Consider the following 22,034-nt stretch of genomic DNA (forward strand, 5'->3'; position numbering starts at 1 on the left):
TCGAACGTCAGCAAAAGAAAACAAAGAATTGCGATGAGAAGGTCGATGACGTGATCGATGACGTGCGAAAATTGTCCAGGTGAAAGTTGTTTTGAAGCAATGGAAGTATTCCAGAGGTTCAGACCTGCTGTTTGCTACAGCAAAGGAAAGTACCTAACCATCTTGTGAGATAGATTTTCTCTGAATTGACGTCACGTCACACGTCATAGCATACTCATTTGTCTGTCGGAGCTAGGGCAGCAGCCAATTAGTAGATTTAAATGTTGATATTTTTTCACATTTGCAGCTACGTTAAATGTCTGTATTTGACCGTGATTTGCACGTCGCGAAACACCTATAAGACGGTGGAAATGCACCAGAGCTTTTAGTCGAGTACTACTCGTCAAATCAGCAGCTACAATTAACGTGAGTTACCACAGCATGTTGTTGTTTCTTTATTAGTATTCGAAAATTCCCCAGGCGTGGGATCTTACATTAGGGACGAGCCATTATTTAGTGATAACGATTCGATGACAACCTCGAAACTGTATGCATCAGAGTGAGGCGTAACGTCTTTGGAGAAAGCATTTTTGTACAACAGCTGGTACAACGCATTCTTCGGAAAAAATTATGCGGGAACTCCCACCCTAAATTTAAGTTGGCCCACCGCTAAATTTCAAGTTGGCCCACCCCCAAATTTCAGCTCGACTGCCGCTGCTAGCACCGTCGAACGTAACCCAGGGAACGGTTGTTTTCGTTAGTGACATTTTGTTTATGAGATGACCAAGAGAGATTATTTGAAGCATAATGCCGATGGTACTTGCACATGTCTACAGACGACATTTTGGCGTTTCTGATGACATGCTTCGGCAGACAGCTAGTAAAATTATTAGCGTTTTATTAGTATACCCATTGACAATATAGCCACAGTAGATAATGTAGATATACCGCGCATGAAAACGCCGGACTCTTCTTTGGGCATGCAATAATCTTACCCACCTTCCTAGCATCCGGCACCACTCCTTGCCATAACGACTGCAGAAATATGTGACGCAAGATTTCACTAACAATTATTAGGAAAATCGAAACAATGTCAGGGTAGTAATTCGACGGGCTTAGTCATGTTTTGGCTGGAATTATAAGGTTCGACTCTCTTGTGTTACACACGTTTCTGAGTTGATCGAGGCAAAGTACTTCGGATGCTGGTGTAAAGAAATGGAAGGTGGCCGTGACGGTTGATATCATAACCTGAGGCTATAAGGAGGATCAGTCAGCGGCCAGCTATTTCAGTTGAATATGCACACCTGGTCAATAATAACTTAATGTGCCTAAGTTTGAATGGCGCTTCTGTTAGATCTTGACGAATTGAATGATATGACTTGTGTACTTAAGCTTTTTGGGAGCGGGTTATTGCGGTATCTTGTAATCAGTGGCTTTCGAAAAGCCCACGGTATGATTCGTTGCGTTGAAGTGCGCGAATTTCCCAGTATTAAATCTGTTCGTCCCGGCTTTAAAATGGCGTGAGCGCTTTGAACATACACATGTGCAAAAGTCAAGTTTCATGTTGCAGTGATGTAGTAACTCTTTCGGCATGTTTTAAACCAAAAGATACAAAATTAGACCATTGCACCCTATTTCCTGATTCACCTAGCCTAAACTTAATGGCGGCAATTTGATATGTGCTTTCTTGACCGAACCGCCAGATCACATCTACTTCTGTTTGTACTGTGACAATTGACGAAAAGTCCTCGCCGTCATAGCCACTCGTTTCCTGATATCATCAAAGGCTTTGTCGCTCTGCGCTAAATTATAGAGAATGGATAACACCATTTAGTAATTTGTCTGGCCTGAGCGAATTCCTTTAAGTGCTTCCATTATGTCATTAGACGTTTCACTATAGCGAACGTTGGGGCAGGCTTTAATTCACTGTCACCTGGTAACATCAAAAGGCGTCCAATAAGGCGCTCGCACTATCCAGCTGTCATAATACAACGCCGTGGTCTCAACAGCACTAGCAAAGCAGTATAGCGAAGGTCGAATAAATAATGAACGGTAGTTTACCGAGGCAAGCAGACGTGCGTCGAAAGTGAGCGCTCGTGACCATGATTGCGGGGCTACCAAGCCCATGAATTAATAGCCGGGCGGCGTCCGTTCGTGCTTAAAAAGTAGCGATGAGGTGAGACCGCGAGGGGGGGCAGATTATTGCCGATTAGTTATTATCAGTTAGACGAGGGGCAGTGACGATTCCAACGCGGTTGCGCATTCGCTGATGGAACTGTACACAAGAGTTGATGTATCTGAAAAGTCAGAAAAACGTGATGCCACTAGACAGGCGTGTTCACATAGCGCGCAGGTTTTAGCATAGCTCAGCGGAAATCATTATCCTCAATGTGATAAATACTCTGAAACTCATCAAGCTCTGCACATACAATGGGCAAAACCACGCGTGCAAGTCTACGTGGCAAATTGTCTATTCGCTTTCTCGGTAGGTCGGGTCTTGTAGCTTCCTTCTCACGGCATCTGCATGTTGCGTTAGCTGGGCTCAGTTGCGCCAATTTGCTGTTAAATTCTGACCGCTCTGCACGTTGCCCTTGCGTTTTTTTTTACGCGTGCGACGTTGGCGCGATGTTGACACAAGACGCCTGCGTTGAGCTCGCCCCGCGTGCTGAGTGGGCACCCCAGTGGCCGAGGTGATGCGTTCGGAGATGTGAATGGGCCAATCCCGCGGCAGGCCGCTATACTCACTGCACTCGGTGGCAACCTGAGAATCGGTACAAGCTGAACCGCAGTGCAGCTGCCTCCGTGCCACCGCACTATAAAACATAGTTCGTGAGAGACGTCGACATTGAAAGAATTTCGTCTCCTCCGTGATGTCAAGCAAAGGAGCAAACGTAATTGGCTAGCGAATCTATACATATCCTATTTGAGCTCGAGTGTGATTCATTTACCACTGTATTTTTGGGTTGTCACCATCCGCAGTGCACGGCACGTATACATGGACGTTACGCGATCAGTGCTGAAATTACTTCTGACTATACTGCCAGGAGCAAAATGGGATGAACCGGGGTCAGGTGCCTCATATAGGTTGCTCAATGTTTCGGAAGATGTGCGTCTGCTTTGTCAAACGCAGCTTTGTCGTCCTTGGAGCACTGAACTGGTTAGTAAAGGGACACCACGAGGCGTCTCTGGTGACGGCGGCAATGCGCCTGCGCTTCTTTGTTTCAGCGCTATTCTTTGCATTCTGGGGCCTGCACCAGCGAATGCACGTGACGTACCTTTCCCACTTTCCAGTCGTCGGGCAAAATTCCTGTTTCAAGCGACAGGGAGAACAGCATTGAAAAATACACTGCAATAATTTGTTTAGTATTTTTTAACAGTTTGGAATTAATTTCGTCTACGCCAGCCGATGACGAAAGTTTGATTTTGTCGATGAGGGACGAAATGGCAGCAACAGAGAATGTCACTGAGGCCATCATTGGTAATGTTGTAATAGGTGGCGTGGGAAATCGTAAATCAGCTTCTTTAGTATTAGAGGATGAGGACGCGATGTTATACACTTCAGCACAATGAACGTCGCTCACCTCCTCTCGTAAGTCGTGTTCGTAATCGTGTGTCGGTTGCGGGTTTATTACTTCCCAACTTTGCTTATGAAATTTGGCCCAGCCTATCCGTGGCATATAACGATGGCTCATTTCTTGTTACTTACAGTGTTTCTATCTACCGGCCTCTACATACTCACTTTGGCTGCATACCGGGTAATAATAGTTGTTTGTTTCGCTTAGGTTCATTCCCGTCAGATCAGTTTAACAAGAAACATGAGTCCGATTTCCACTGCGCTGCCCCCGATGTCGAGGCTGGAGAACCGTACAGCCTTGGTGACCGGAGCTGGAAGCGGCATCGGGCGGTGTGTGTGCGAGGCTCTAGCAGCGGACGGAGCCCGGGTGGTCGCCGCCGACTGCAACGAGGACGCTGCCCACGAGACCGTGTCCAGGCTTGTTGGGGGTGAGAAAGGCTACGAAGCCAACTGCGTTAGCCACTCTTCGCAAAAGCCTTTTTCTATAGTTTCTGGAACGGCTGTAACTTCATCTTACACCAAAATTTTGATCTTTTCGGCTCTCTGTCGACTGCTATGTTACTCACTCGTAATTTAGTTGCTCATGAGTTATTCATGGCTTGCGACTCATTCACTTTTGAGGAGTGGAAATTTGAAATACCATGCCGCTCGAAGTTAACACGACCAGAAACTGTGTTTTCTACATACACTACTTTACTAAATTGTACAATATATATTGTTGCGGATTTTTTATTTTATTGCCCAATGTTATGCCGTTAGCGCTCCATAAATATTTTTAGTACCATTTTGTAAATGTTGGAATGGCTTATTCGGGAAACGCTTGCTTGTTCGGACTGCTCGGTACGCACGCGAGAAATTCAAAAGCAGCCCGCAAAGAAACACTGCCAGTGATTCTTGTTGGTAGTTTGTGCTTGCTGTCTGGCATGGCATGGCAAGAACTTTATTTTAGTCCAGAGAAACTAGGGTCCGAGGGCACAAGCCCCCAGGCTAAGTCGGTGGCTCCGCCCACGTAGGCACCGGTAGGCCAAAGGCTTTCCCGATGTCGTGAGCTCTCCGGACGGCCAGGAGTTGATCTTGGAGGACTTCGCTGGATATGCGCCGACTCCAGTCCTCCTCACTGTTGAGATCCGAAGCCCTTTGGTTGGGGCACAGCCAGAACATATGATCAAATAGACACGAAGTGTGTCCACAACTTTTACATTCCGCGGGAAAATCCCGGTCAATTTTGTTAAGCACAAAAGGTGTGGGATAAGATTTAGTTTGAATCATTCTTAATGTGACTGCCTGAGCTCGGTTGAGCTTCTGATGGGGGGGGGGGAGGAAAAAACCTCCTGCCTTCCCTATAGTGTGAGGTGATCTCGTGAAAAGTAGTAAGTGGGTCTTTGTAGGAGCCGCAGTCATCCTGGAGCAGTTCCTGATCTGATGCGCGGCATGTGAGATCTCGCACAGCAGAGTGAGCTTGCTCGTTAGGATTGCAGCCACTGGGGCTGACCGAGTGGCCCTGATGAGCCGGAAACCAGACTAGGTGTGAGCTATCCAGTTGGTCGTAATTATGAGTATTAATACTGTGTATAAGTAACTTGTGTGCTTCCACTGAGATGAAGCCGGCTGAGTAATTCCTAATAGCTGTACGGGAATCAGAGAAAATCGTGGAGCCTCTCCTCATTGTAATTGCAAGTGCTATGCTTGCTTCTTCGGCGGCATGAATGGAGGTCGTTCTTAGTGACGCCGCGTTTATTAATTTACCGCTCTCGTCGACCACGGCAATAGCGTAGCGGTTGCCCGATCCATGACTAGTTGCATCGACAAAAAGAGCTGAGCTGTGTTGTTGGTGCAGTTTACCGAGAATGCATTTGGCCCTGGCGTCCCTTCTGCCCTTGTTGTACACAGGATGAATATTTCTAGGTATGGGGTCTACAACTAATTGTGTCTCCACCTCCTTGGGTATTTTGAACTTAGAGACATCTCCTCCTCGAGGCAGTATTCCGACTTCACCTAGAATTTTACACCCTGGCTTAGTGTTGGAGAGTCTTGCAATTTGTGACATCGAATGTGCCTCAATGAGCTCATCTATAGTGTTATGAAGTCCTAACTTGTTGAGGAGTTCGGTACTCGTTCCGTGCGGGAGTCCCAGAGCCCTTTTGAGTCCGGAGCGTATAAGTGCGTTTAGCTTAGCCTTCTCTCCCTTCCCCCACTTCAGGTATGATGCAATGTACGTCACATGACTGATGAAAAATGCATGATATGCTCTGATGAGATTGTCCTCCTTGAGGCCTGCATTTCGGTTTGAGACCCTGCCCAGGAGCTTTAAAGTACTGTTGGCCTGACCTGTGAGACGGTTTAGGGCCGTAGCGTTACAGCTCCTTGCGTCAATGAGAAGACCCAGAATTTTTATTTGCTCTACTCTGGGTATGACCCGTCCTGTGTTGTCTGTGATTTTTATTGGCAGAGTTTCTAAAGGCACAAGGTTTTTAACACCTTGTCTCCCCTGTCTGAAGAGCAGCAGCTCAGATTTACTAGGTGATAGCCTGAGTCCGGTGCCCTTAAGGAAGGATTCTGTGGTGTCTACGGCTGCCTGTAGTGTCTGCTCTAGTGCTGCGAGTGACCCCCTTGGGACCCACACTGTGATATCGTCAGCGTATATGACGTGCCCCAAGCTCGGGATTTTGGACAATTCCTCCGAGAGCCTGTGCATGGCAATGTTAAAGAGGTGTGGGGACAATACTGAACCTTGTGGTGTGCCGTTGTTGCCTAAACTGTATGGACCGCCTGTGACTATCCCGAGTTTGACCCGAGCTGTCCGATTACCTAGAAAGGACCTCACATAATTGTAAAAATTGCTTCCCAGGTTCAAGGTTGAGATTTCATGTAGGATATGTTTATGTGCAACCGTATCAAATGCTTTGTTAAGATCCAGACCCAGGAGGCCCTTTACGTCCCTGCTAGGGTCGTCAATAATAGCCCGTTTGATCATTAGCATGGCGTCCTGTGTGGATAATGCCTTCCGAAAGCCTATGAGATTGTGTCTGAAAAGCTCCTGGTTTTCTATGTGTTCTATTATCCTATTATGAATAGCATGTTCGACTACTTTGCCAATACAGGATGTAAGTGATATGGGCCTGAGGTTCTCCATTGTTAGTGGTTTGCCGGGTTTCGGTATAAACGTCACCTTGGCCTCCCTCCATTCCGGTGGGACAGTGCCGGATCTCCAGTGACTATTAATTTTGACCGTGATTATGTCTATGGCATCATCGTCCAGGTTTCGCAAAAGTTTATTTGTGATGCCATCCGGAGCCGGGGCAGATCTCCCATTTAAATTAAAAAGTACATGCCTTATCTCAGCTGCAGTGAAGTCACTGTCCAAGTCCGGTTGCGATATTCCGGAGTAAGGTTCGCTTATTTTTTCTTCGTTTTCACATTCATTTTTAAGTGGCAGGTACATGTATGCGAGGTCGTTTGCGACCTCTGTTGCTGTCCGCCCTATAGTTATCTGTTTATTGACGAGCCTGTTTATGGCGAGGTTTGTAGTACCTCTGGAGAGCTTGTCATTAAGTAGGCTCTTCAATAGGTTCCATTTGCCTCCTCTGCGTAATCTGCCGTCTGTTTCTAAGCAAGTTTCGTCCCATTGTTGACGTGAAAGTTGAGCCGCGTATGTTTCGATATCACGATTAACTTGGGCGACCTTGGCTCTAAGTCTTCTATTGAGTCTGTGACTCTTCCATCTGGTTAGAAGGGCATTTTTCGCTTCCAGCATGTGAGCTAGCTTGGAGTCCATTTTCGGGACTTCGATTTCTGTTGGGACTACTTTAGTAGCTTTCTTAACTGTTGCCTTTAGTTGATCTAAAAGCTCCTCATAAGATTCGTCATCTATGCTGGTTTCCTTACGCAGCTTACGGAAGAGATCCCAGTCCACGTATTCATATTTCCTTAGTGGTGGTGGTTGCGTCTGTAAGATGACTTCAATTACGTAGTGATCACTTCCTAAATTCTCCTGCAGATTGTCCCATGAGCCTTTAATTCCCCGAAGGAATGTAAGATCGGGGGTTGTATCTCTGGTAGTGGAGGCACCAGTTCTCGTGGGGAAGTTAGCATCTGTAATAAGAGCAAATTTTAATTCACTTGCCGTGGTTGCTAAATTAGTACCCTTGACGCTCTGATGACCATAGCCCCATTCTTTGTTGGGAGCGTTGAAGTCCCCAGCCACTACGAGTGGGGCTGTATCTGCCTTACTGGAAATGCGGCCCAAGAGGGTCTTAAAATCCCTTTTCCTATCTTGCGGAGAGCTATAAACGTTAGCTATATACACGTTAGCTGCTTTTTTTGTTCTTCAGGATGAGTTCGATCATTTGTGCTTCTAGACCAACCTTGTACTTGGGAAGCTCGTGAGTTTCATAGGAGGTACCCTTTCGAGCCAAAGTCGCTATTCCCCGACCCCCTGGAATGGTCAAGGTTTCGGAGTTGTAACCCGGTAGAGAGATATCCTCCTCAGCTAGTGTTTCCTGTAAGAGAATAACGTGCGGCTTAACTTTGGCCGATCTAATGAGCTGCTGCAGGGGAGCCTTGCGCCTTCTGAAACTCGCACAATTCCACTGCCATATTTTAATGTTATTGTTGTCGTTTGAAGCCATTATGATACCATTGGTTGACTACCCGAACCCCTAGAGTCCGCGCTCGGGCTACCGTTTGTGCCTCCGTGGACTGCCGATGCAGCCGCTGCGCTTGCCTTTGCCTTAACTTTGGGCCTTTCTAGTTGACCCACTCGAGCATCTAGATTAGTGATGAGCTCCATGATTTTCGCCATAGTCCTGTCTATTGTGGCCAACCTTGCGGCTATTCTGACTTTTTTGTGTTTGGGGGGTGCCTCACTCTCTCCCATTTCCTCGGCCTCAGAGGTTTCTAAATCTTCCTCCTCTGTTTCACTAATGGGAACGGGGTGGGGGGCTTTACGTTTAGGTTTGCCGGCCAAGGGTTTTGGAGCCGTTGTCTCCATCTGACTACGGGGTGTTTCGGAACTTTCTTTAAAGGATTTGAAAGCCTCCCTGAGCTCAGACAGCTCTTGCCTTAATTTACGATTTTCTGATTCTAATGCCAATATTCGGGGATTTGACTCACGTTCCGGATGTGCCCTACCATTAGTACTCCTAGACCTTGCCCTTGTCGGTTGTCCTGGTTTCCCAAGGCCTCCGTTCTTGACTCGATCGGCCCAGGTTGCTCTTGGGGTCGACTGTGAACGCGACCTCGATCTTGCCCCAGGTCCTTGGGGTTGCTGGTCAACACCAGAAGATTCTCCAGAGCTGGGTTATCCTCTGGATCGAGAACGCCCTCTGGAGCGGGAGCGCCTTCGTGAGCTGGAGCGTCCTCTCGTGCGAGAGCGCAAGTTGGGGTCAATTTCTTGCATGACCCCTTTGCGCTGGGGTTTGTCGCTGTCTTCAATGTCGTCGGCCACCTGTGTACAGCGTGCTTGCTGTCGTTGGCGCCTTCGACGCCTTTGCCTCACAATATAAGGCATCTGGAATCTTCGACTGCATTTTCGGTCCCCAGTTTGGTGTGCGCCACCGCAAATAGCGCACTTGGGATCGCAATGATGATCTTCAGGTGGGGAAGTGATTCCACAGCCCCTACACTTTCTAACACTTGCCGGATTGGGACACACGTCGGATCTATGTCCGATTTCACCACAGCCGTAGCACACATCTATCTGTCGTCGGTAGAGATTACAGGGCATGAGTACGTTGCCACAAATAACGCGGTTTGGCACTCTTCGTCCTTCAAAAAGTACCACCACCGTTGTAATCACCGTTTCGGTGATTGACGAAAAGGGTTTTCATTCCCGCCTCGCTAATGTCCAGGTCGATACCGCGAACAACACCCTTGCATGTACCTTCTCCTGCTGCGGTGTAGGCCGCCACTTCGAAGGGTCCATCCCTCGTATGGATCTTGCGTACCTTGGCGTAAGCTCTTGCGTTTTCTTCCCGCGGAGTCGATACCACCAAGATGTTTTGACAGCCGTTCGGACAGTACGTGTCCTCCGTCGTGTCTTCCGGCGCTAAGGCTGCTGCCATGGCCAGCCCTCTGGAGAGATGTACCAGGCTGAACTTTGCTGTCTGATTTCCAATTTCTTGCTCTCAGGTCAGTGTGATACGACGAGGGAGTGGCCCGTGTTATGCAGTGCTAGAATGTGGCGCACGTATATAGTTTTGTAACTAGGACTGTGCAGCTGACTAATTCACAGATTTTTGGATAAATTTGGAATAAATATTTTACCCCCTCAATTGGTTCAAGTCTCGTTAGCCACGTAAGCTATAAACATGCGCTGTTAAAATATTGCGTCAATACTTGTTAGGGAAGAGAGAGAGAGAGAAATAGAGAAAGGCAAAGGAAAGACAGGGAGGTAAACCAGCATTTATCTCCGGTTGGCTGCCCTGTACTGGGAGAGGGGCAAAGGGATGCGATAGGTGAGAGAGAAAAGGTTAAAAAAGGAAAAAATAATGACACACACACACACACACACACACACACACACACACACACGCACACGCACACGCAACGCACATACACACACGCGCGTGCGCGCGCGAACTGTTTCTGTGGGCACTGTCAAGCAGCCTGTAAAGGCGTTCATAGTGTTACGCAGTGTCACCGTACAATCATACGTCACACAGTGTGCAGTCGCACTTTGTCAGAAAGTCTCGTGTCTTTTAAGTACCGCAGCAGCGCCTTCATAGCGGATGGCGTTGATGTTCGCGGCCAGTTTCCAAGGATGGTATTTTCCGTCATTGGGCGTTTGTCCAGTTTGTTTAGGGTGGTTGCTGGTTGCTGGTTGAAGCGAGGGCACTCACAAAGAAGATGTGCGATTGTTTCGTTGCACCCGCCGAAGTCACAAAGTGGGCTGTTGGCCATTCCGATAAGAAAGGAGTACGCATTTGAAAATGCTACTCCTAGCCATAGACGGACTAGAAGGGTGCGGTTACGTCGTGGAAGGTCGGGCGGAATACGGAGCTGTAAATTAGGGTCTAGGGTATGAAGGCGTGTACTTGTCAACTGGGATGAATTCCATTGAGCTAATATCAGGTCACGCGCAAGTGCGGAAAGTTTTTTCGCTGCGTCGGCTCTCGAAAAAGGAATGGCAACGCAGTTGACGCCGTCATGGGCAGATCGCGCAGCTGCGTCTGCTCGATCATTGCCATGTATGCCACAGTGACTAGGCAACCACTGATTTATTATATCATGTCCTTCGTCAACTATGCAATGGTGGTCTTCTCTGATCTCTGAGACGAGCTGCTTATGCGATCCATGGCGCAGTGCTGAGAGTACAGCAGGTTGACCATGCATGGGGTGGTTCCTCCTGAATGAAATGAAGAGCCGCACGCAGGGCTACCAGTTCAGCAGCTGTCATTGATGATACATGTAACGTTTTTAGCTGTATTTTGACGGATCTTGTTGGCATCACCACAGCCGCAGCTGAACTTGCAGGTGTGACTGAGCCATCGATGTAAACGTGAGCGCGACCATTGTGCACATCATGCAAAAGTCCTAATGTGGCTTGCTTCAGGGCAAAAGACGGCATTTTAGCTTTCTTCGTGATTCCTGGGATGGTGAGGCGTATTTCAGGTTTGCGCAGGCACCATGAAGATGAGGATGGTCTTGCTGCAGGCGTGTAGTTCGATGGCAACGAGGTACGATTGGCAACAATTATACGACTGAAAGTTGCGTGTGGCCTTTCTGCGGCTAAAGCGGCAAGATGGTGAGAAGGTAGTCGGGCAACGTGCCGAATATGCGCTCTGAGCGCTTCGGTTGCCAAGTACGTTGATATTGGGTGATCTCGAGCACTTGTTAGGGAAAGTTTCAGCGTTGGTGCATCCAGTCTTCAATCGTTGGAAGAGTGGATGACGGCCCCTTGAAAACCCGTGACAGCGTTAATTTCCAACACATGTTTATTCAGACACGTAAAGCTATGAGGCAAGCTGCGTACATAGCTCGAATATGTTCGAGTACAAGCAGGCGTCAGCCTCTCGGCGAGGAACCCGTGGCATAGGAATATGCCCATTTCATTCACGAGTGGCTGAAGCCAGTTGCATGTAGCTTTCACCCAGGCGCCTGATTATTGCGAAACACCAGTATATTCGTTGTCACAAACGAAGCTGTGGGTACCTGGGACCACACGCTTCGCTTAAACAGTGACATCTGGATTATTGACCATCCAATTGCTCGTACATCTCGGCACACGTAAGCGCAGTCAGTTGTCAAGATTACGTGCGACATTCGGGCTCATCGCACTGTCGTTTCGCGTAGAGGTATTTGACCCGTCACACGAAGCCATCAGTGTCCCATGTGAACACGAATTCATAAAGATGGCTGAAGCCAGTGACACAAATGGTCTACTTGCAGGAAAAAGTTGAGAGGAAAAATATACATGACCACATCAAAGATACGCAATGACTGTCTCGTCTTGAATGCAGCCCTCCGATTGCGGGCCGAAGAGGCGTTATTAGGCTATGCTTCCAGACACCAAAGTAGGCCATTACTGCCAACATTCATACTCAGAAATGACAACGTTGCTATGTTTAAACGATTGCGAATCTTCGCCTGTAATAAGGCTGAAATTTTTGGCATGCTAGGCGATTCGCTTGCGCAAGAGAGGCTTACCAAAAAATGAAACACAGAGATAAACACAATAGAACAGTGCCACCTTCTGGGGAATCATAAGCGCCTATGTTACATTCGCATGCCTTGCACACATAATCCGCAGTAAGCTGCAGACCTCTCAATAGGCCGCTCGCCAAAACCACAATAAACATTCTTGCAAAAGAAAAATGCATTTCGCCATGGTGCACGAGAAGTCGTAGGAGCACAGATTAGAAGCAGCATGGTGTATCATAACCCCGTGATCACTTCCCGCAGGCGCTTGTATAGCTCCGCACAGAATATGTGCGTGTCATAGCAGCAGTGCCCTTCAGACGGAGTTAAATAAATATAATTCAGGGCATTGGTTGCAATCTAGTGTTCAACAGGCACATACGATGACCTCTCATGCGTGTGCCTCACGCAAGCCTCTATTGCCTGAAACTTGGTCATTAACTATGCATATTTCACCATATGACGGCCTCAGAAACAACAACAAGATAAAGCTGGCTTACATCTTTTTGAGAAGGGCTTTTAACATTGGGAAATCTATTGGATTTTCCTAGGAGCTGGGCGACACCTGGCCTTGCACGTCGATGTCAGCAGCGAGGCCTCAGTAAAGTCTATCTTCAGTCGCATACGAGATTCGCCGGGCCTGCCAGCAGTGAGCATCGTCGTTTGCTGCGCCGGAGTCAAGAACATTGACAGCGTAGTCGACACAAAGCCCGAAGCCTTCGACCGCGTTATATCAGTTAACCTAAAGGTACGCCATAGTTGTCAGCCCATAAGTTATGCACAATTCGCCTTCTCCCAGGACTAGGCACTTTGAGCAGCGCTTGACTTGCTAGAGCGATTCATAAAATGAAAGTGCGAATGAACAGCGAGTACCAACAAACAGTCGAGGCCTTGTCAGCCACCTTTGTTTGAGCTATCCGTCACCTGGCGTTAGCCGACTCATGGCATGGGTATTGTAACACTGGATAACGATATTAACCAAAACAAACAAAAGGAGAGAGTTTGCTTGAAGGAAGGCAGAAGAGTAGGTCAAAGATTACGCATTCTAGTTTGCTGCTCTGCACTGGAGAAGTTGAAAAAGGGTAATAAAAGGTGGCGCGAGGGATGATGATGACTTGGTAGACGTATGCATACGGTGGGAGGCACCTGTAGAGAGCTATAAGTAATGGCATACAGCAATAAAACTTGCCAAGCACAAATTCGCCAAGAAATAAAACTCCGACGGAATTCTCTACTTACTCGTTACGGAGCAATCAGTATCGACGAAAAGAAAAAGGGAATAGGCTTTTCGGCAGTTTTAGTGAACAGTATCAGGTTTTTTCAATGCTCGCACGCAATTACCCGCAATATTTGAATTAATAACTGATCTATGCATGCTTTCGTGCGCAGGGCACATTTTTGACGGTGCAAGCAGCAGCCAGCGATATGCTGTCCCGGGGTGTGCGGAAGGGCGCCGTGGTGACGCTCTCCAGCGTTGTGGCCCGGACGGGTTTGAGCCGACAGTGCGCCTATGCCGCGTCCAAAGCGGCCATCGTGGCCTTCACCAAGACGGCGGCGCTCGAGCTGGCGCCGCACGGCATCCGCTGCAACGTGGTGCTGCCAGGATTCACCGACACCACCATGACAGCCGACGTGAGCGACAAGGACCGCACCTACGTGATCGCCCGCACGCCCCTCGGCAGGGCAGCCCAACCCGAGGAGATTGCCAGAGCCGTCCGGTTTCTGTGCGACGAGGCGGATAGCTCATTCGTTACTGGAGCAGCCCTCGATGTCACCGGTGGTCTTCACATGTGACAGTGAGAACTGTGGAATCTTCGGCGACCGACACTGAAAGAACTCTCGCTACGACAACGTCAGTTTGTAGAATCATAGTGACAACTGATCTTGAAAATGCAGTTAAAAATGTAATTTTCCTGAGTCTTTAGGCCACAAGAATAAGCTATATATACGCTTTTCAAATATTGCGTTTATCGCAGACACATTTCTACTTAACCATCACCTTTGGAAGGGGCAACAATTTCTGCAGCTCTGATGGAAAATTGGCTGGGCTGTCCAATTGCTTCCTTAGGATGCGTATAGCTTTCTCGTTTCGAGAGTTTCCATCAACATCAGTGGCGGTCTGTGCATGTTAACGCGAAATCTGCATTGAGTGTGTGTGCGAGTGAGACGAAAAATATATGGTTGATCTCTGTTACACAGGAATCGTTGGAATACGAAAGGGAAACGGGTCTTCACAGAAGCTGAAGCTATTGCATGTTTGCTTCGTGAACTCACGGTCCGCTGCAGTGAAATGCGCACGATTTGCGGATCGGCGACTGTGATACAGGTTTGTTTAGAGCACGGCATGTTGGCGAGCGGCGTCCTGCTGCCGAGTCGCTTCGGCGAAGGTGCGAACTTTCTGGTCCGGCTCCGTAGTTTCTTGGACAGCGAGTTGAGCTGCGGCGCGCTCAGCTTCAGGAATGCGAGTGGCATGCGTTCGCAGCGTGGATGCGAACGCACGAAGGCGTTCTGCTTCACGCTGGCTTGTTTCTCGCCGGAAGAAAGCGTGATTCGCCGGTCGACGTCATTGCCTTCCTGCGCCTCTCAGCGCGGCAGTTAGGTGGTGCCATTGCAAGCGAAGCAGTAGGCGGCGTGTGAGAACTGCTGATGTGTGTTGAAGCTGCACTCCGCAGCCGACGAGGCGTCACTGGCTAATTGGACGCGAAATACTAACCATGTGCGGAAACTGCGTTGTCACTTCAGCAGAAGGACTACACCGCCTACACCAGGCTACACCGCGTTGGAGCCTCCGCTGAGCTGAGACAACCGAAGGGCTCACTGTCGGCGCTCGTTAGTGTCACGATGCAGTACTTCGGTTCACCGCTGCTAGATTGACCGCCTCGTCTGCACATTTCCCTCTGCGATGACCAGAGTTCCTCTACCCCAAACCACGTTAGATCATCTGGACTTAATTGCCGTTATAGCAACCGCAAGTTGTGTCAAAACAACTAAGGTGATTCATGACACGGAGAAACTGCTATGTGAACATCTTGGGAAATTGTCGAACCGAGCGAAGGAGAGAAAGAGAGACAGAGGAAGAAATAAAAATGCGGTGCAGAATGGGGTAGCAAAGAACTACACAGAGAGTTACTATTCCTTTTTTTAATTTGAATCAGACTTCCTCAACGGAGCTTTCGAGATGCCTTGCTCCTTAGTAGCCAAAGTCTCATACTTTCGTCTGTTTTAATAAACACAGATAACCTTGCACGTCTTGAGGCCACCTTCTCAATAAAGTCCTTTTTCACTACTAATAAACAGTGCCTTATATGTTGTCCCTGTTTATCTGCACTCCGCCTACACGCATAAAGCTTGCGCCCGAATTTGCATGATCGGCGCATCAGATAGCTGCATGGCGGTGCGGCTGCGCTCTGATGAAGATAGGAAATTTTTAAGGGCCTGCATAGGAGAATGGCAGTAAGAAAGGAGCTGGAGCACAAATCAAGACGAGCGAAGAGATTTCTGTGCATGCGTACATAGTAAGTTTACCCGCGTACTGCTTCCCCATCCACATGAGAACTATTCAAAGAGCAAGAGAGATGGAGAGAAACGGCGAAAAACACACAGGTTGTTTAACTAGAATAACTGTCCTATTGGCTACCCTCTAATGGGGGAACGGGAAAACGTAGAAAATATGAGAAAAATATCAAACAAATTAGTATGTGTATGAATATATGCGAACTTAAAATGTCTATTAATCACTAGCGTCACTAAACGCTGGCCGAAGGCAGCAACGAAGAGTTGTACGAGTGTACCTGTCGCTGGAAATAAGCTGGGGAAAAAATAGCATTTGGCTGGCTTAACTGATTGCGCCACACAGCTCAATCCAACGACCCTGGAACAAAGGCTGTTGATCATACACAATGCAATGCAATACAATACAATACAGTTTATTCGCCCGTTTTTCAAACACATAAATCGGCTGGTCAGCCTAAGTACTTATTACTTGTCGGCGGATCTGGCAGTTGGTGGATACATCAGCAGTTACAAGAGAGAGAGATAGAGAGAGAGAGAGAGAAAGTAGGAGGAGGAGGGAGAGAATTTATTTGAAAGAAAGCAGAGAGGTCGGCCTGAGCTAACGCGCTGAGGGGGAACGGGGACAAATAGGTGTGATGCGGGATGATTATGACGTAAAAAGGGAGATGCACAAGGGTCAAAGCAAGTTCAATATTCTGATGATAAACATTCAGAAATATCATCAATGAAGCCACTACTGGGTTTCATTACTTGCCCGTAGTCACTAGTACTAAGGCACTAAGACGAAGCTGGCGTGTGAGGGCATCCGCTGCGTGAGCAGCACATGGGCCAAGCAAAAGATTTACAGCATGTAAACAGCTGCGATTAGCGGCTACAGTACGGCGAGCACTTGCATTGTTTCTAAGCACCACTTTCTTATCTTTTTCCCCAGTGGATTTCTTTTTTCAATATCTCGTCACTGAGATCACAAAGTACCGCAGGGACGTAATACTTCCTAGTTTTTCTTTCCCGTAGTTTGTGAGTTTGCTTAACAAATCTTTATGTTATTCTCATTGTTACTTCCTTGGGAACAGGTACCCTGAAATCTCTTGCGAAATAGTGTCGCAAGAGATATGAAAAAAAGCGAAGGATTTCGCTTGCCTTGAGTATGCCTAGTTAAGAGCATTCTTCTTTGGCAGAACCCGTGTGTAAGACCATAGGCGGAAGGTTTTCATTTTTCCAGGGGGGGAGGGGGGGTGATGGTGCCCGACAAGCTTTCTGAACCCCATATACATAAGCTTTAATAAAAGTTGCACTTGAAGGAACTTTGTGTGACCTCTAAGAATTGTTCACTGAAGTGACGGCCTTATACGAGTATTTACAAGACCTCATAGTAGAAGAAAGTTCAATTTCACAGCCCGAGTCCTCTCGCACCAACAAGAATCTGGCGTCTCTCGGTGGCGTAACCTTCCTTCGTGCAATTGTCGTGTACTTCGCTATCCCTAATACTACTTCGCCTTTCCGGAGAAACTGCAGTCTCTCCCTCTTATTCTTTTTTTCTGTGAGTCCGAGTACAAGCGCTACTGCGCATCACTGCTCTCTATTATGATTTCGAGTGGACCCGGCTTGGCATAATTTCGGTTACTGAGTGAATTATAGAGAGTGTCCCAACTATCACGCAGCAAGACTTAAAAAAAAAAGGAGCAATTGTGTTACTCGACGAAAACCTATTGCATATTGTTTCCAGTACAGTGGAGTAGCCGCCACTTATATTTCCGTTACTGAGATTTAATTAGGTAATTGCAATTAATTATCTAACTCGATAAGTAGTGTCCTGATGATCACAGTGTAAAGGAGGCATTTGCAGGCACCGCCAAATGACGTCTAATGGCGGTGCTTTCAGCGACGTACTAATTGCGTACAATTTTTTCCAACTGGTAAAGAAACCCCACGAAATATAAAAAAATACCACGTGACTGCGCTCGCACCTGCATCATAAAGCAACACCCTCAAATAAGCTGATCGAAAGCAGCTGCTTTGCCTGTCGCAAACCCGAAGAGACAGCGTATCACCTTGATGATGGTACGAAAGGAGCACCAACAGCAGGTTTCGCGGCTTCGCAGCTATTCCTTCCTCTCATTTCTAAGTCACACTTATCCGTCTCCGAAGCCCGACTGATCACACTGATAACAAAATAAACTTGAAGCGTCGCTCTGACTATGCAAGAAGCGCGAAAATTAATGCAATAGTGTAGAATGTTTCAAAATCTCGGCTTTGCTCGCACCGCATCGAAAGAGTGCGCGCGCAGCCATATTTCGTGCCAGAAACTTGCTTCAGACCGAAGCCAAATTAAAATGACGGTTTTATTTTTTATGAGAGTGTATACCTGCTGCAAAAACAGGTTCGTGGCAAAAAAATAAAATAAAAATAAAACCGAAGTAAACAGACCGCAACAATATCTTGATTCGGGAGAATTGGTTCATCTTGACAGTTTTCATAAAAACGCGCTAAAGGCCAGGACGACAGAGCTGGCGCTACTTTCAACTGTCATTTATTTCAAACGACCATCTATTTATGCTCTGTGCATCAGGTACATCATGCACTCATCATCACAGGCCGAAAAGCGACCCACGTGTAGAGAAAAGGCAAAACCGATGCATTCAAGAAAATAAATATACCACTTCCAAATGAGCCGAATTGGCAATCGAGACATTTGCACAAAAAAAGAGGGAAAGAAACACCAGGTTTCAATGTGTCCTTATTATCTATGAATTCGAAAGCGCCGTCGAACACCAGCTGCTGCCTAGAGGAGGCATTCGAATAGGTCTCCTTCTGCAGCTACGCAGTACTGAGTCCTTTTTATCACATCTTCAGTGGCTTTCTTGATGACCGACGCTAGAATTCTACGGCAGACATCCGTTATCCTTACCTCCGTCTCGATCATGCAAGCACGATCTTTCACATAACCCCAAAGAAAGAAATCGAGTGGAGAGAGGTCAGGTGACCTTGCCGACCAATTTACAGGCCCGTGCCTTCCAATATGTTGCGCACGAAAAGTTGCATCCAGCCAGTTTCGTGCTCAACTGCTGCTGTCTGCTGGTGCCCCACCTTGCTGATATCACAGAAGTGGAAGACGTGACAGCGGGACTTCGCTGAGAAATTAATCCACCACTCCGTCAAGAATTTCGTACTCGTTACGCTGTCCACTCAGCGTATGACCGAAGAAGATGGGACTGATTATAGCACCGGCGTAAATTCTGCACCACACATTGAACGACCACTGGTACTGGTGCCGATTGCGCTTTACCCAGTGTGAATTGGAGTCACTACAATAGTGTGCATTATGCAAACTTACTTGGGTGTTTCTGCGAAAATCGGCTTCATCTGTGCACATGATGCTGCTCAAAAAAGTCCGATGACTCATCGGATTTTGCGGGGACCCGATTCAAGAAATCTAGGCAATTCTGCAGGTCCGTATCTTCCAAGCATTCGTGCAGGGTAAGGGGGTACGGGTGAAAGGCCGAGTCATTTAGAATTCTCCAAACTGATGACTTGGAAATATATACCTGGCGTCCACGTCCTGCACGCTAGCATGAGGGTTTGAGTCCATAAATGCTAGAACATCCGCGGGTAGGTTAGGACTCAAAAATGGAGTCCGCCATTGCTGTTTCTAGAAGATGCGGGTTTTTCTCAGGTTTTCATTATTTCTGATGATAGTCGACTCGTTTGGTCTACCGCCATACTTCCATGACTGATAAACATGCATATTTGCGGCCTCTCTCTTGTTGCCATTTGCAGCTCCCAAGGCAAGGATCGCGTTTTTGTTCGGCTCATTAGAGAAAGGCATGGCGACTGGAACGAAACAAAACTTTCCTTTAAACCTTTTCACTTACGTTGTCAATTCGCTTTTGCGGTGGTAGGCTCTGTGGCAAAAAAAAAAAGAAAAAAAAAAAAAGAAAAGAAAAAGGAAGCATCCGTGCACTTTATCCACGCTAAGACCGCAGCTGTCTAGCTTGTTTCCAACTAGCACCACACGCGACGTGTTACTTCGGCCGGGGCTCTGCAGATAAGTCACTAGTTCGATCCCGATGTTTTTCTTTATTTCCTTTATTTCGTTCTGGTTAACTCGGAGGGAGCCTGTTCGAGGCCGCTGCTTTATGATGCAGGTAGGAGTGCAGTCACGTGGTATTTTCCGTATTTCGCGTGGTTTATTTATCAGTCGGAAAATAAATTAGTACTTGGATGTCCCTTGGCTGTGCCCAGAAGTGCTTCGTTGACACTTTAATAATTAGGACAGTAGGTCTCGCGTTAGATTATTAATTACAATTACCAAATTAAATCTCAGTAACGAAAGAACTTCTGGCGGCTACTCCACTGTACTGGAAATAATACGAACTAGGTTTTCTTGGAGTAACGCAATTGCTCTTCTAAATATTAGTGCATAATAGTTAATTGAAGCACCCTGTATATATTTATGAGCTCTGCATACAAGTGACGATGTTTCTATCCTACAAGTGCTTCGTTGACACTTTAATAATTAGGACAGTAGGTCTCGCGTTAGATTATTAATTACAATTACCCAATTAAATCTCAGTAACGAAAAGACTTCTGGCGGCTACTCCACTGTACTGGAAATAATACGCACTATGTTTTCTTGGAGTAACGCAATTGCTCTTCTAAATATTAGTGCATAATAGTTAATTGAAACACCCTGTATATATTCATGAGCTCTGCATACAAGCGACGATGTTTCTATCCCTAACAAATGTTGTAAATTATTAGAGGACTTCTTTTTCATGAACCGTTAGCATTGCTCACTGGAAAGAGAGGCAGTACTGAGACACATATAATTCACGAGCATTTTCCACGTCATTGATAATAGCTGCTTTGCCGAAGGAGCCACTGAAGTGTGCAGGTTTTTTTCAGGGTCAAAAAATCACGCAAGGCAATTTGAAGCGAGGCGAACATACAGCAACATATTCATTCTCTAGGCATATGCTTTCTATACCTTTGCAAATAATTGTTAATTGACTACCTCCTTCTCATTCAAAGATGTAATAAACTTTCTCCTGTGTATATATTGAAATATACTGTCTATGTGCATGGTGTTTACAGTGGAAATTTAAAACAATGTTGAACTGAGAAAATATGGATGAGGCAGCCTCCGTTGGTGCTTTTAATGTGCTTGTCCTCCTATTGTCAGGATTTGCAGAAATGAAGCGAAATTATCAACTAAATGCCGCGCACGTGGGCACCAACATTGATGTAGTAAGCTAGCAGCCACAATAAAACGTTAGGTGAAAAGGCGAGGCAAGCCAGAAGAAACCGTAAATGATGTGGCTGACAAAACTCTGGAAATGACACTTTAGGTATGTGTGTGTGTGTGTGTGAGGGGGGGGGGGGATGGCTAGCCTTTGGCATCGTCGGTGAGGGGTGGGGAGCAGATCCCTCCCCCCTCCCCCCTGGAAAACTCCGGAGGGGGCTCGAGCCCCGGAGCCCCCCCTGTAGCCGGCGTCTAGGTGTAAGACTGTTCCATAAAGACAGCGGATGAGACTCTCGCGACAGCTGCGAATGCTGAATTAGACCCGCAGAATACAAGGTTAAATTTGATGGCCCGGTGTTCTATAACGTGCACCCAATGCACGGCACACGAGCCTCATTGGATTCCGCCCCACAGGAATGCGGCCGCCGCGGCCGGCATCGAAGCCGCGACCTGCACGGTCGCACGTTCAGCAGCACCGCTCAGCTGGGGTGTGGCAGAAACTGCGGCAGGTTGGTGTAGCCTAGTTCAGATTTTGGAAGACCAGCGCTTAGATGAAGCGCAAGGAAAGCGACGCACACACATTTTTCGTAATACAGTTTTCTTGCCTCAAGGCTTTGGTGTGAGTTAAACGTTTCAGTTTCGGTTCAGAGTTCGAAATCCATCCCACTCCTTGTCGTACGTGTTCTTTTCTGCGCCAGCGTTTTTTAGACGCAGCGCTGCCTTAGTCACAATTTCTTTTCTGGCAACTTTTATGAACGCTTCTCCGTGTAACTGTGCAAAGTGTGAACTTCTCTCCCTTCCCTTTCCACTTTCAATCCCCTTTCCTCAGGTAGTCTACCGGACTCAGCCTGGGTAACCACCTTACCTTTATCTTATGATGTCTCTCTCTCACTGGCAACTTCTTCTGCCAAAAGAAGCATGATGATGGTGATGACTATAACCGTCGTCATCATCATCAAAATTATGGAAGATGCAATGACAGCTGTCAGAAGTTCTTTTCACAGAAATCACTTTAACACCTTGTGTCGAAACACATAGGGGGAATTGTGAGCGGCAACGTCAGGCGATGAATTATTCACCGATATCTTT

The 22,034-nt window shown here is 47.2% G+C and overlaps 1 protein-coding gene across 1 annotated transcript in view; it reads left to right on the forward strand.

Moving 5' to 3' along the window:
- The window catches only part of LOC126542046 ((3R)-3-hydroxyacyl-CoA dehydrogenase-like), a 16,816-nt gene extending 1,320 nt beyond the window's left edge, over positions 1 to 15,496 (forward strand). Inside the window, exons 2-4 of the mRNA XM_055076803.1 lie at positions 3,762 to 3,981; positions 12,742 to 12,938; positions 13,580 to 15,496. Of these exons, the coding sequence (XP_054932778.1) occupies positions 3,795 to 3,981; positions 12,742 to 12,938; positions 13,580 to 13,984 (789 nt within the window). The 5' untranslated portion in view covers positions 3,762 to 3,794 and the 3' untranslated portion in view covers positions 13,985 to 15,496. The remainder of the gene's footprint in view (positions 1 to 3,761; positions 3,982 to 12,741; positions 12,939 to 13,579) is intronic.
- The last annotated feature ends 6,538 nt before the right edge of the window (positions 15,497 to 22,034 follow it).

Source organism: Dermacentor andersoni, chromosome 2 (assembly GCF_023375885.2).
Source record: "Dermacentor andersoni chromosome 2, qqDerAnde1_hic_scaffold, whole genome shotgun sequence".
NCBI lineage: Eukaryota > Metazoa > Arthropoda > Arachnida > Ixodida > Ixodidae > Dermacentor > Dermacentor andersoni.